Source organism: Astyanax mexicanus, chromosome 18 (genome assembly GCF_023375975.1).
Source record: "Astyanax mexicanus isolate ESR-SI-001 chromosome 18, AstMex3_surface, whole genome shotgun sequence".
Classification (NCBI taxonomy): domain Eukaryota; kingdom Metazoa; phylum Chordata; class Actinopteri; order Characiformes; family Acestrorhamphidae; genus Astyanax; species Astyanax mexicanus.
In genome coordinates, this window is record NC_064425.1 from 19,868,106 (window position 1) to 19,880,385 (window position 12,280).

Genomic DNA, 12,280 nt, shown 5'->3' on the forward strand with positions numbered 1-12,280 from the left:
AATAAAGATAATGTATATTTTGAAATATTTATAAAACAGTAGACCCACAATATGACAATCACATGTCAGAAATGTTCACAAGACACAAAATAAAAGTCCAAGTCCAAATCTTTAGGCTGGTCAGGTCTCAAGTCAGTAAAACAAATAGTAAACATATATTTTAAGTATAGTAAAAAAAATAATACAAAGGCTTTCCAAAAGACTTTGAAGCATTCTTGTGAGAATTTGATTGACCTCATCACCAATTGAGCACCATCATTCCAGAGAACACAGTTCCACTGCTCCAAATCTCAGTTATACTTGTAAATATTGGGTATCTATTTTTTTTTTTCAATATTAAAATGTAGTCCAGCTGACTGACACAAGAATGAACTTGGAAAAAGATCAAAGAGAGAATCTTCAAAAAATCAACAACAATATAAAATGCATAGCTTGCATGCTATGTATAGCATATTGATCATCATGAAAACATCACACATTTACTAATTGTAACATTAATAAAATTTTAATTAATTCAATAATTTGTTTTCTTTTCTTATGCTCCACAGATAGTATACCCCTGTGGTAATTAGACCGTTAGCAATGGAATGGGTCTTACACTAACAACTATGTTTTTAGAGCCTGTCCAATTAGTAGCATGTGTGTGAACACTGTCAAGGGCCAACATGAGCTATACACTAGTGTCTTATTTCACTAATGAGCTCTCCTTCTTAACAAGGAAGGAAATGGTCAATTAGAGAACAAAGATGTGGTGTTGAAACAAATGCATGATCTGTGTGATGTAACATGCTGCAGAATTGCCATACCACATTCATAGGCCTTCTCCGTTTGTTTAAAATTAATTAGCTTGAGTTGTCCATGTTTGTCTTCCTGATACAAATTATAACTTAACAGGATGAACTAAGTGACATTATTGTACGTTCAGTGGATACTTTGCACTCTAAAAGTATCACTATATATCAGTATATTGAAAAACTGCTATTCTTTGTGTGACTACACTTAACACTTGAGTACTATTGTCTGCTTTCAGACTGTCTTTGCAACAATCGCCATTAAACTCTTTCATGTCTTATGTGTGACAGACAGTGGCTGAAGGTTTAATATATGCCCATATCAAAAAAGCAAAACCTACCCCAAGATCAGACACTGACACAGCTTACACAATTTTTGCGAAGTACCACATACTCTATATTAAAGTCAAAAAATGGGAACTCTTAACGCAACACAAATGCTATAATAAGGCGTATCAATCTCTTCACAGGATGTATAAGGTACTGCAGCCTGTTAGCTACGCTTAATGAAGTGGCCATGTATCCATGTTGGTCAGAAATTGGTCCTGTGGGGCCAAAGGTCCAGCTCAGTGTAGATGTATATATACTGTATGTGCACATGGTTTCTGTGCTCATTTCTGTGGACAGAACTTTCCACATAAATGACCCCGCCAACCAAGAAGACAAGAGAAAACCTGAGGCAGGTACAAACATATCACCATTTAATCAATTTCTGGGAATATGGTTTAAAATGTGTGTTGTATTGATGACTTTCTTAAATCTAAAAAGAATAGACAGTTATTTTTGTTTTATAGTGTATATATTTTCAAATAAAAATGTAAACATTTAATTATACTGCCTATTCAGATTGAGTAACAATTAGTTCACAATTGAATTGGCTGTTTTGTTGCTTTACACAAGTTTTCTTAAAAAATATTTTACTTATTTAATATTTAATCTGATGAAAGTACATGTTTTAATTTGCAATAAGAAAATGATTCATTCTTGCCTAAAAATTGCAATAACTTGGGATATAAATATGTTTCTAATATGCTGTGATATATTAATGCTATTCTGTTATTTATTATTCTAAACTAGGTCTAACTGACCACCCTCACAGTGCCATGACTGAGGAATTCCAAGGAGCAAACTTCTCACATACAAAGTTTACTTTTGTCGGATTTCCAGAGATCTCCAAATACAGACGTCTGCTTTTCCTACCGTTTTTCCTCAGTTACCTTGTGATTTTGATTGGAAATTCTTTAATACTTTTTGTGATTAAAAATACAAAGAGTCTTCATAATCCGATGTACATTTTAGTGTCTGCCTTGGCTCTGGTAGACATTGCTGTACCTACTGCAATTATTCCTGCAATGCTTCTCAGTTTCCTTTTTGACCTTAATGAAATAACATTAGTTGGATGTTTGATGCAGATGTTTTTCATTCATTTCCTTTCCTCTGTAGAGTCGACCATTCTTTTAGCGATGGCTCTGGATCGCTTGGTGGCTATCTGTAATCCACTTCGATACACTGCGATTATGAACACATCTACCTTTCTCAAACTGCTGCTTTTTACATTGATCAGGAGTGGGATTATAATGTCCACTTTGGTTGGTTTAGCTTCACCTTTGTCTTTTTGCGGATCCAACATTATCCATCACTGCTACTGTGACCACATGGCTCTGGTGAGCTTAGCCTGTAACTCAACTGCAAGAAATAGTGCAATGGGCGTCGCTGTGATTGTATGTTTTGTTGGAATTGATATATCTGTCATTTTCTTGTCTTATGTTAAAATCCTTTATGTCGTGCTCAGAGCAGCAGCAGGTGAGCAGAGGTCGAAAGCCTTGAACACCTGTGGCACGCACTTAATTGTCATGATGTGCTTTTATTTTGTGGGAAGTGTAACTTTTCTCTCACGGAATCTTAGTATTCCAATTCCAGTTGATGTTAACACCTTTCTGGGCATCACCTACATTGTTTTCCCTGCATGCATTAATCCTATTATTTATGGTGTTCGAACCAAAGAGATAAGGAATGCACTGTTAAAAATGTTTAAAACCCGTGTAAATGTGGTTACAATTAAGGTGACCACTGTGAAATGGTGAATTTCAATGTGTTGCTGGTCCTTTAACCCCTTAAAATGCCTTGTTGTATATGGGCTACAGGTGCAGGTGATACAAAACCCTTTTTATCTGCAGTAAAATAATGCAGTTATTTACATTCTGAAAATTTGAGGGCTGAAATCTTCTACAGGACACTTGAAGAAGCTGCCTGTCTTCTCTCTACTCCACTTAAAAATTCCAGATCAGTAACAGGAATTAGGAACAACAACCCGAACTCTGCATGTTTGAAAATAGATGTAAAAACTAGACAAACATCCTAAAGGTTAACTTAAGGATTGGAGGACATAAACAGTTTGATTTGTATTCAGGAAAATATTGACTTTAAAATGAAGTGATTTTATAATTTTACTCATTATATTTTGACATTAGCAGATTTACTGAAATATTTTTTTGTATTCTCTATTACAATTACAATTATGCTTTTTTAAAATAATGTTCCTTATCTAATGTTCCATGAAAGCTTTTTTATGTAATGCTTGAATAGAAATCCTCAAGATTTAGTGGTGTAATGTCAGGCAGACAATTGGCAAAAATCCTGAACTGTTAAGGGGTTAAACTGTACAATCTGTGCCTTTTATTGCTGTTAATGGAAACATAAATCTGAATTGCTTTGTACATAATGCCATACTATCTTTAAAACCTTCTGTAATTGTCTGTTTTGTTTGCAGTTGCACTTTGACTCTGTAATTTATACATTTCACAAAATATAATGTGATTTTTTTTTTAATGATTGAAATGTAAAATGGCTGGGATCGTTCAGTACAGTCAGAACAAATATTAATGGTCTATGCACCTGAATAATTAAAGTATGCTTAATGTAAAAGTTGTGACATGACGTGACAGAATTCATTAAGATCCCTACAGAGCAGAGAATTGTATTTGGACTGTAATCAATGTATCAAGGGAAATTATCCTTCCACTGGAGCACTGCATATTAAGCACTTAGCCAATATACTTCACAAATGACAGTGGGCTTAAAAAGTATTAAATAGATGAACAAGATTTCAAACACAGAATAAGAATTCTTTGGATGAACAAGGAATCATTTGTGCGCTCATTTGTAATTAGAAGACACAACATTGTGGCTGTAACTGACCTGATGTGAGAATCTGAAAAAAAATAAAGTTTGAGTGTGTGAAATGTCAATGTTTCCTCTTGCTGGTAAATTATTGTCAATATAAAATATTGTCGAGCACACAGAAAATACTGTCCCTCACTTTTTTTCAAAGCATGTTTTGAAATATTTTAATCTTTGAGAGCTTGAGAATCTTTAGAAACATAAACTAATTGTATATTTTTAAATTTAGCTGCTGAAGAAGAAGTATAACTAAAGAATACGTGGTTTAGGCAAATCTTGTCATTAGTTGTGTCAATTGATTGAAAAAAAAAAACTTTCAATAACAGTTATTTAAATAAAAATAAAATGTTAGTAAATTAAATGTATATTTCCAGTGCCAGTAATTCTGTGATTAGTCTCAATAATTTTTTAAATGCTGGTATTTTCCTGTATTTTGGGAAGGGGACAAAAAAATAATAGTGTAGTGTGGTGTGCCCAGCAGACTATTTGTTTTTTTACTTCATTGTATTATCTAATTGCATTCTGATGCTTTTTAAATTAGAATATTGTAATGTGCCGAGTTAGTGAGGTTATCTAAGATCAATCTATGGGAAGTCCTCTTTATAATGGCACAAAGGCACAGGCCATCAAACATATGTTGGTATGAAGCTGCTATTGGCAGCCTGGAAGACTAGGCCCCCACACTAAATTATGACTAAATTATGAATCATGTTGCTCCCGAAACTCCAGTAGTTTTAGGAATTATGACATTTGTTGACATGCTGGAAAGGAAAGGACATTTGTTGACATGCCGGAAGGAAACTTTACTTTCCACTCAAATTCTGTAAAAAATATTGAATATGAGTCAGTGGGAAATATTCCAGAATAGTGACATTGCTGAGACAGCATTAATTGATTTGTGGGCACCATATGGAACTTGGTTTCCAGATGATGTGCAGCAGCAAAGCCCATGGACCCACAGTCCCAAGGCACTCCCAAGAGTCAATCTAATCCTTATCATCTATAGTGGAAACATGGATCACGTTATGTAAGTAAAAACAAACACAGCAAGCTGCTAACTCCTTCTAGCTCGCTAATGCATGTGAACACTGGCTGCCTTTTAAAGCACTAATAAAATGTCTGTGTGTGAATGAGTTCAAATGTCCATAATAGCCCCTACAATGGAATGGTTAATGTATCTAAGTACACTGCCTGGCCAAAAAAGTCACCTCTTGGAATTATCTAAGCAAATATCTAAGGGCCTCCCATTGAAAAATGACTGCATGGGTGATTATATTTCAGCTGGCAGTTATTTCAATTATTTAACCATTTCAGACCCTGCATGCATTACAATGTATATGGTGTGTGTTTTTTTTCTTTTTTTCTGTATTCTTTCACTTCACACAGATTAAGACCTATTATTAATCAGAATAGACATTTATTAACCAATCAAACGGCAGATTAGCCCCGCCCACTGCATTAGAAAAATAAAAAAAACTGTTCTCTGAAGTAAAGCATGGAAGCATTCCAGCTAATGTGGCAGAGTAAACACTTTTCCAATCATGTTATAAGTTTTTGAGATAATTTGTAAAAAAAAAAAATATATATATATATTTTTATAAATATAAGTGTTTAACAATTGACTGCTATGCAATAAACAGACAAAATACAAATATCTTATTTAATTTGTATTCTTTTATTATGTTTTTATTTTATTTTATGTATTTACTTACTGAATCCTGTTGTTGAGCACATTACAGACAAAACAGCATTTTCATCACTAGAACATCAGTCAGGTCTGAAAGGACTAACCCTAACTAATGTAAGTAGCTTCTTATCTGTTAAATAACCATGTGTAAAGACAAAAACAAATATCAGTGATACCAGCACAAATAGCTCCAATTTGCATAGGAACATATGCAAATGAAACTATGGAGCAATAGAAGATGGTCATGTGGTCTGATAAATCCAGATTTACCCTGTTCCACAGTGATAGACAAATCAGAGTAGAAGAGAGGGGGCTGAAGTGATGTACCCATCATGCCTAGTGCCTACTGTACAAGTCTGTGGGGGCAGTGGGATGATCTGGGGATGATGCTGCAGTTGGTCTGCAGGTCTAGGTTCAGCAACAGTATATGCTGAAAGAATGAGGTCAGCTGACTATCTGAATATACTGAATATAGACCAGGTTATTCCATCAGTGGATTTTTTCTCCCCTGATGACACAGACATATTCCAAGATGACAATACCAGGATTCATGGGTCTGGAATTGTGAAAGAGTGATTCGCAGCATGAGCATCATTTTTACGCATGGATTATTCACCACTGAGTTTAGACCTTAGACCTCATGGAGAATCTTTGGGATGTGCTGGAGAAGACTTTGCACAATGCTTCATAACTCAAACAATCAATACGAGATCATGTGGAAAAATTTATGAAACTCTGGACATAAAAAATGTGGTGACATTGCAGAAGCTTGTGAAAATGATGCAACAGCGAATGCATTCCGTAACCAAAGGTGGTCCAACTAAATATATAAGACTGACCTTTTTTTCTGCCTTGATACGGTGAGGGCTTCATATCTTTATGATATGGATTGAGATCCCTTTAGAATTTAATTTGCAAGCCATGTTAGAGAAGGAGACAGTTATTTTCTGTCAACAAGAGGCTGACAACTACACAACTTAGCTTTTTCACAGATTTTTTCGACATTTGCAAAATGAGAATAGTATAGAAATTTTAATTGATTAATAATGTGGCTCCAAAACACGTTATATTTTATATGTGCTTCCTACACAACAATTTACAATTCTTATATTGGCAACTGAAATTTTGTCTAACTGTGGTGTTTAATCTTTGTGTAATAATTTGGCTTGCTTTTAAAAAGTATTTGTCTCTAAACAAATTTATTTAATTATCTGCATTTTACACAACAAACATCTCTTATATGAGGACATTTAACTTCTACTAAATTGGACTTTTCAGCAATGAATCATACCACTTAAAAAAAGAGCTTTTTTGGTTATTAACTGGCTTATTAACAAACCAGTTGGCCTTATTATTTGAGATTACTTAACTGGAAATAAACAATGCAATTTGGTCATGTGGTCTATTGGTCTATTTTAATTTTGATATGAGTTTAATACAATGTGGGCACAGTTATTATTAACCATCAGGAATGACAAAGCATAACCCTATATTGCATATATATGAGTTTCTACTGTCTGCTATATAAACTACATTTCTTAAATTGCTTAATGTACCTGACCATTTCGTAGACAAATCTGGGTAGCCAGACTCTCCTGAAATTATAAGCAGTTGGCTTGTTTGATTGTCTCATATAAATTGCTTGTAAATGTATTGTTCTTCAGCTTAAACTGTTTTGTTTTTCCATAATTCAGAAAATAAGTATTAGAAGTGTAATTCCACTTCAATGCTTTTTTCATCTACAACATCTATGAGTAATTTATCTTTCAAATGTTCATTCTTCATTTCTGCTGAATTACCACCACCTAGTGTCAGTTTTCTTAACAACAATTTGGAATCTTGTGGGCAGCTTTATAACTTCAGTACATATGATGGGAGAATGTTTAATATACAGAGCATGTTTAAGGGCCATGCGTTTGGCCCTATCTGCTGATGCATTCTGTTTTAGTGTTATTTGTCATAGTGGGGTAATCTTTTTAAATGTAGCTAATTTTATATTTTTGCTGCAATTTTAAAACCCTTATGTTGCTGAGAAATGGTTGCTTTAAAATTAGAATAACAATAATACTGTGTATTATGTAGTTTCAAACTCGTCCGCCATGAATGTTGAAAAATGAGCAGAATTGACCTCTAAGCACTAATAAAACTAGTGGACTGCTTTGTTATCTTGCTTTTCTTAATCATGGAGAAATTAACAGACAATTACAGACGCTTTATCCATCCTTTGTTCAGCTTCTTGTTTTTAAAATTAATTAAAAATTTCTAAGAGGGTGGGCATGGGCTCTGAGTGGGTTTGTACATATGTTTTACTGGGACCCAACTGCACTTTAAAAATAGGCCCCATCATTACAGCCCACCTAAATCTCACATTGGCTACATCTATGTTAATGTTAATATATTCACAATTTAATTCTATATTATTTTCTCAAATTGAAATTTCTCCAGAAACAATTAACATATCATAATATGATTTAATGGGTTCATGTACATAAATCAGGATTTAACTAAGTGACCAAATACAGCTCTGGAAAAAAGTAAGAGACCACATAAAAATTATAAAATTAAAAATAGTTACTTTGATTTTACCAAATATAATCAAGAGGAAAACGGATGATCACAAGCCATCAAACCAAGCTAAACTGCTTGAATCTTTACACCAAGAGTGACATAAAGTTATCCAAAAGCAGTGTGTAAGACTGGTGGAGGAGAACATGCCAAAGTGTACGAAAACTGTGAAAAACCAGGGTTATTCCACCAAATAATAATTTCTTAACTCTTAAAACTTCATGAAAATGAACTTGTTTTTTTTTTTTTTTTTTTTGCATTATTTGAGGTCTGAAAGCTCTGCATCTTTTTTGTTATTTAGCCATTTCTTATTTTCTGCAAATAAATGCTCTAAATGACAAATTCATATTTGGAATTTGAAAGAAATGTTGTCTGTAGTTTATAGAATAAAACAACAATATTCATTTTCCTCAAACATATACCTATAAATAGCAAAATCAGAGAAACTGATTCAGTAACTGAAGTGATCTCTTAATTTGTTTCCAGAGTTGTATACAGTAGAAACTTACTATGAATTGGTTATGGATAGCAAATAGTTTACTTCATATCACACAAAAATAAATATTAATCTTGCAATGCTGATTGTTTCCCCTTTTACTGTCATCTCATAACAGGATGTTAGTTGTATATTATTGGAAAGAGTACTCTATGCATGTGCAAAGAGTCAGTGGAACAGGGGGTGTTGTATGCAGTGCTATATTAATTAAGTATTTACAGTGCAAAGACAGATAAATAGTTCATAAACATTTTACATGCTTACTGTGATTATATACATTTGCCCCTTATTATTATTTGTACTCAAATGGCCTGTCTAACATTGTTTAGCTTAAATCCTGCTTATCATATCATGGGCTGGATTTCTAGAATTAATAGAAATCGCATAATAGAGAATATCACTGTCTTAGTCTTGTAAACTTTTTGGGTGAATCCTTGTATCAGACATATTACAGTATCAGTCACTGAAAGCTTCCTCAAAGACCTGCTGGAATACAACAGACCCCTGAGAACACGACTGGGTGTATATAGAAGCAGTGACTAATGCCAAGCTATAATCAGCTGCTGTGAAGCAATACAGGATATGGGATATGAGAGCAATACCTCAAATCTTGTTTTATTATATTTTTCAGTACCTTTGCACAAATCAGTGTAATATTGGTATGAAATATTTTCAGCTATTGCAATATAATTATATAATTCCAGAATAGTTTAAAATGTATATATTGATTTCTATTTACATGTATGCTTTATGTTTTTTTTTTTTTTTTTAGAAATTCTGTCTAGATAAGAAATGAATGGTCTTGTAACAAATCAGATGTGAACAATATATTTTGTCATGTGATACCAACAGATCAAACTGTTACCAGCATTCATATAACATTATGATTGTGGTTAAATCCAAAAGTTGGAATACTGAAATGAATCTTGTATTACTGAAAACAATACATTAACATCTTGTTACTGCAGTTTGTTGTAGTGAACATATCTTTTGACTGTACTATGGTGTTCACCATGCAAGATCTTCCTATAGGTAATTTTTCATTCACAACTTTCCAGCTGAATGGTTTCTATTCTTTGGGAGAATGGCGGCGCTTTATGTTCATCCCATATTTTCTAATGTTTGTATTGTGTACCACTGCAAACTCATTTCTGATATATTTAATCATAACTCAGAGAGCTCTGCACTCTCCAATGTTTGTGTTAATTGGCCTAATGGCTTCTGTGGATCTGCTAATGCCGATGATTTTTGTACCAAGCATGCTGCTCAACTTCTTATTTGACTGGAATCAGATTTCTCTTGTGGGCTGTTTAACGCAGATATTTAGCGTTCAGTTTATTGGTTCCTATCAGTCCACTTTATTGCTGTGGATGTCTTTGGATCGTTTTTTTGCCATATGCAGACCCCTTTCTTATCACGAAAATATGCAAATGGGCAACTTTTCAAAATTCGTTCTTGGGCCAATAATAAGAAATGTGCTTGTGAATCTCATTTTAATCTCTATGGCTGGAAGATTACATTTTTGTAATAAAAATGAGATAAATCATTGTTTTTGTGAGCACATGGGACTGGTCCAGCTGGCATGTGACGATACAACTCCTAATAACCTAGCAGGACTTGTGGGTACTTTTCTAATCCCAACTGCAGATTTTATTTTTATTGCTGTATTTTATGTCATAATATTTACCTCTGTTATGAAATCAGGGAAGTCCAGCTGGAAGGCTCTTAATACTTGCATCACTCATATAATTGTAATAACATTTAGTTTGGTGTTTCTCTTGACGTCTTTTTTGTCATACAGAACTAAAAATAATATTTCTCCCAATAACCGTGTTTTTATAAGCACAATGTACATAATGTTTCCGAGCTGTTTCAACCCCATTATTTATGGCGTGAGAACAAAAGAAATAAGACTGCAGTTTCTAAAGTTATTTAAGCGTATGAAACTGTGTTTGACACAGTAATTTTGTTTTGTTTTGATAAATACATACAATTATGTAAGCATGCATAAATAACTACTACAAGTTTCCCAATGTTAAGACTCTCTGTGGATGGCATGTTATGTGGATGGCTCTTGAGCTATATTACTTTAGAACTTACTCCTACAGATATGTGACATACATGGCTGTATAAAATGAATCTAAGTAAAGAGTAATCAAAAATAATATGTTTTTCATGAGGTGTCATGTTGGTATTTATGTCAGTGTTAATGTGTCCAATTTTTACACTGTATAGAGGAGTGGTGTTCAATTTTATCTGCAAAAGGCCGGTGTGGCTGCAAGTTGTCATTCCAAACAAGCAGACGCTCATATGATTCTATACAATGTTTAATCTGGTGGGTTCCTGTGCTCCTGATCTGCTAGAATGTAACCCTGAATAGACTGACTAAGAACACTGAAGTTGGATTTTTGAATAATTCCTACAGAAAAGCTTTTGTCTGACCAGAGTCATTTGGACTACTCCAACCTAGCCAGCGATGTGTGGACTGCTATTGTGAGGCCGGCCTTTTTTCCTTCACTTCAGACTACAGCCAAAAACTATGTGCTGGAACACGGACAGCAGGATAAAACTGCAGGCAGAGAAGCACACCAAAAAGAAACCCTTGCTGCTTGAGACTGCAATATGAGCTTAAAAAAAGCAAAAGCTATCAGCAGCACCCTCGTAATCCCTTAACAGGCCAGGATTTTTGTTAATTGTCTGACTGACATTACGCCGCTAAATCTTGAGGATTTCTATTCAAGCATTACATAAAAAGCTTTTATGTTTGATAAGGAACATTACTGAAAATCATAGTTGTAATTGTAATAGAAATAAAGTAAATCTGTTAATGTCAAAATATAATGAATAAAATCATAAAATTGTCTCTTTCTTGAACTTCATTTTAAAATCAACATTTTCCTGAATATAAATCAAACAGTTCATGGCCTTCAAACCTTTAACTTTGTTATGTTTGTCTAGTTTTTACATCAATTTTCAAACATGCAGAATTTGGCTTGATTCCTGTTACTGATCTGAAATTATTAAGTAAAGTAGAGAAAAAACAGGCAGCTTCTCCAAGTGTCCTGTAGGAGATTTCAAAGCCCTCACATTTTCAGAGTGTAAATAACTTATTTTACTGCAGAAAGAAGGGTTTTGTATCACATACACCTGTAGTCCGTATACAGGACAATGCATTTTAAAGGGGTTTTAAACAGCACAGTTCACTTAAACAGACTGAATCAGATTACAATGAGTAGTGAAATGTAGGGCAAGATCTTTTAATAGAAGGTAAAAAAAAAAAATTATTATATGACTTACAAACTTGCAATGCAAAAATACAAAAAAAAAAAGAGGTTACTATCTCATGTCATGCAATTAGTAAATTATGGCCTTGATTTTTTTTTTGTTTGTTTTGTTTGTAAGCAAAACTGTTTCCACTGTTCTGTATGTTTTATAAATGTTGCTTGTTGTTTCTAATTGGATTATAATAGTTATTGTATATTTTTTTGTTTTATAATTGTTTTTGTTTATTTTTATTTTTTTATGCCCTTCCACAAAAAAAACAAAAAACAGATGGTCTGT

The 12,280-nt window shown here is 33.6% G+C and overlaps 2 protein-coding genes across 2 annotated transcripts; both read left to right on the forward strand.

Moving 5' to 3' along the window:
• The first annotated feature begins 1,357 nt into the window (after window positions 1-1,357).
• or55e1 (odorant receptor, family 55, subfamily E, member 1) lies at window positions 1,358-4,097 on the forward strand. Its single transcript, XM_007236792.4, has 2 exons — window positions 1,358-1,474; window positions 1,869-4,097. The coding sequence occupies exons 1-2, from the start codon at window positions 1,390-1,392 to the stop codon at window positions 2,873-2,875; spliced, it is 1,092 nt and encodes a 363-aa protein (XP_007236854.3). The 5' UTR covers window positions 1,358-1,389; the 3' UTR covers window positions 2,876-4,097.
• A 5,405-nt stretch (window positions 4,098-9,502) lies between these two features.
• On the forward strand, window positions 9,503-11,499 carry LOC103034956 (olfactory receptor 52K1-like). The gene has a single exon (XM_007236903.3). It carries the CDS (start codon window positions 9,721-9,723, stop codon window positions 10,681-10,683), a length of 963 nt encoding a protein of 320 aa, XP_007236965.3. The 5' UTR covers window positions 9,503-9,720; the 3' UTR covers window positions 10,684-11,499.
• Window positions 11,500-12,280: the final 781 nt, after the last annotated feature.

Coding starts and splice junctions, on each gene's coding strand:
- or55e1 (XM_007236792.4), top strand. CDS start 1,390: ATGGTTTCTGTGCTCATTTCTGTGGACAGAACTTTCCACATAAATGAC. Junction 1,475..1,868: donor CAAGAGAAAACCTGAGGCAG/GTACAAACATAT, acceptor ATTCTAAACTAG/GTCTAACTGACCACCCTCAC.
- LOC103034956 (XM_007236903.3), top strand. CDS start 9,721: ATGGTGTTCACCATGCAAGATCTTCCTATAGGTAATTTTTCATTCACA.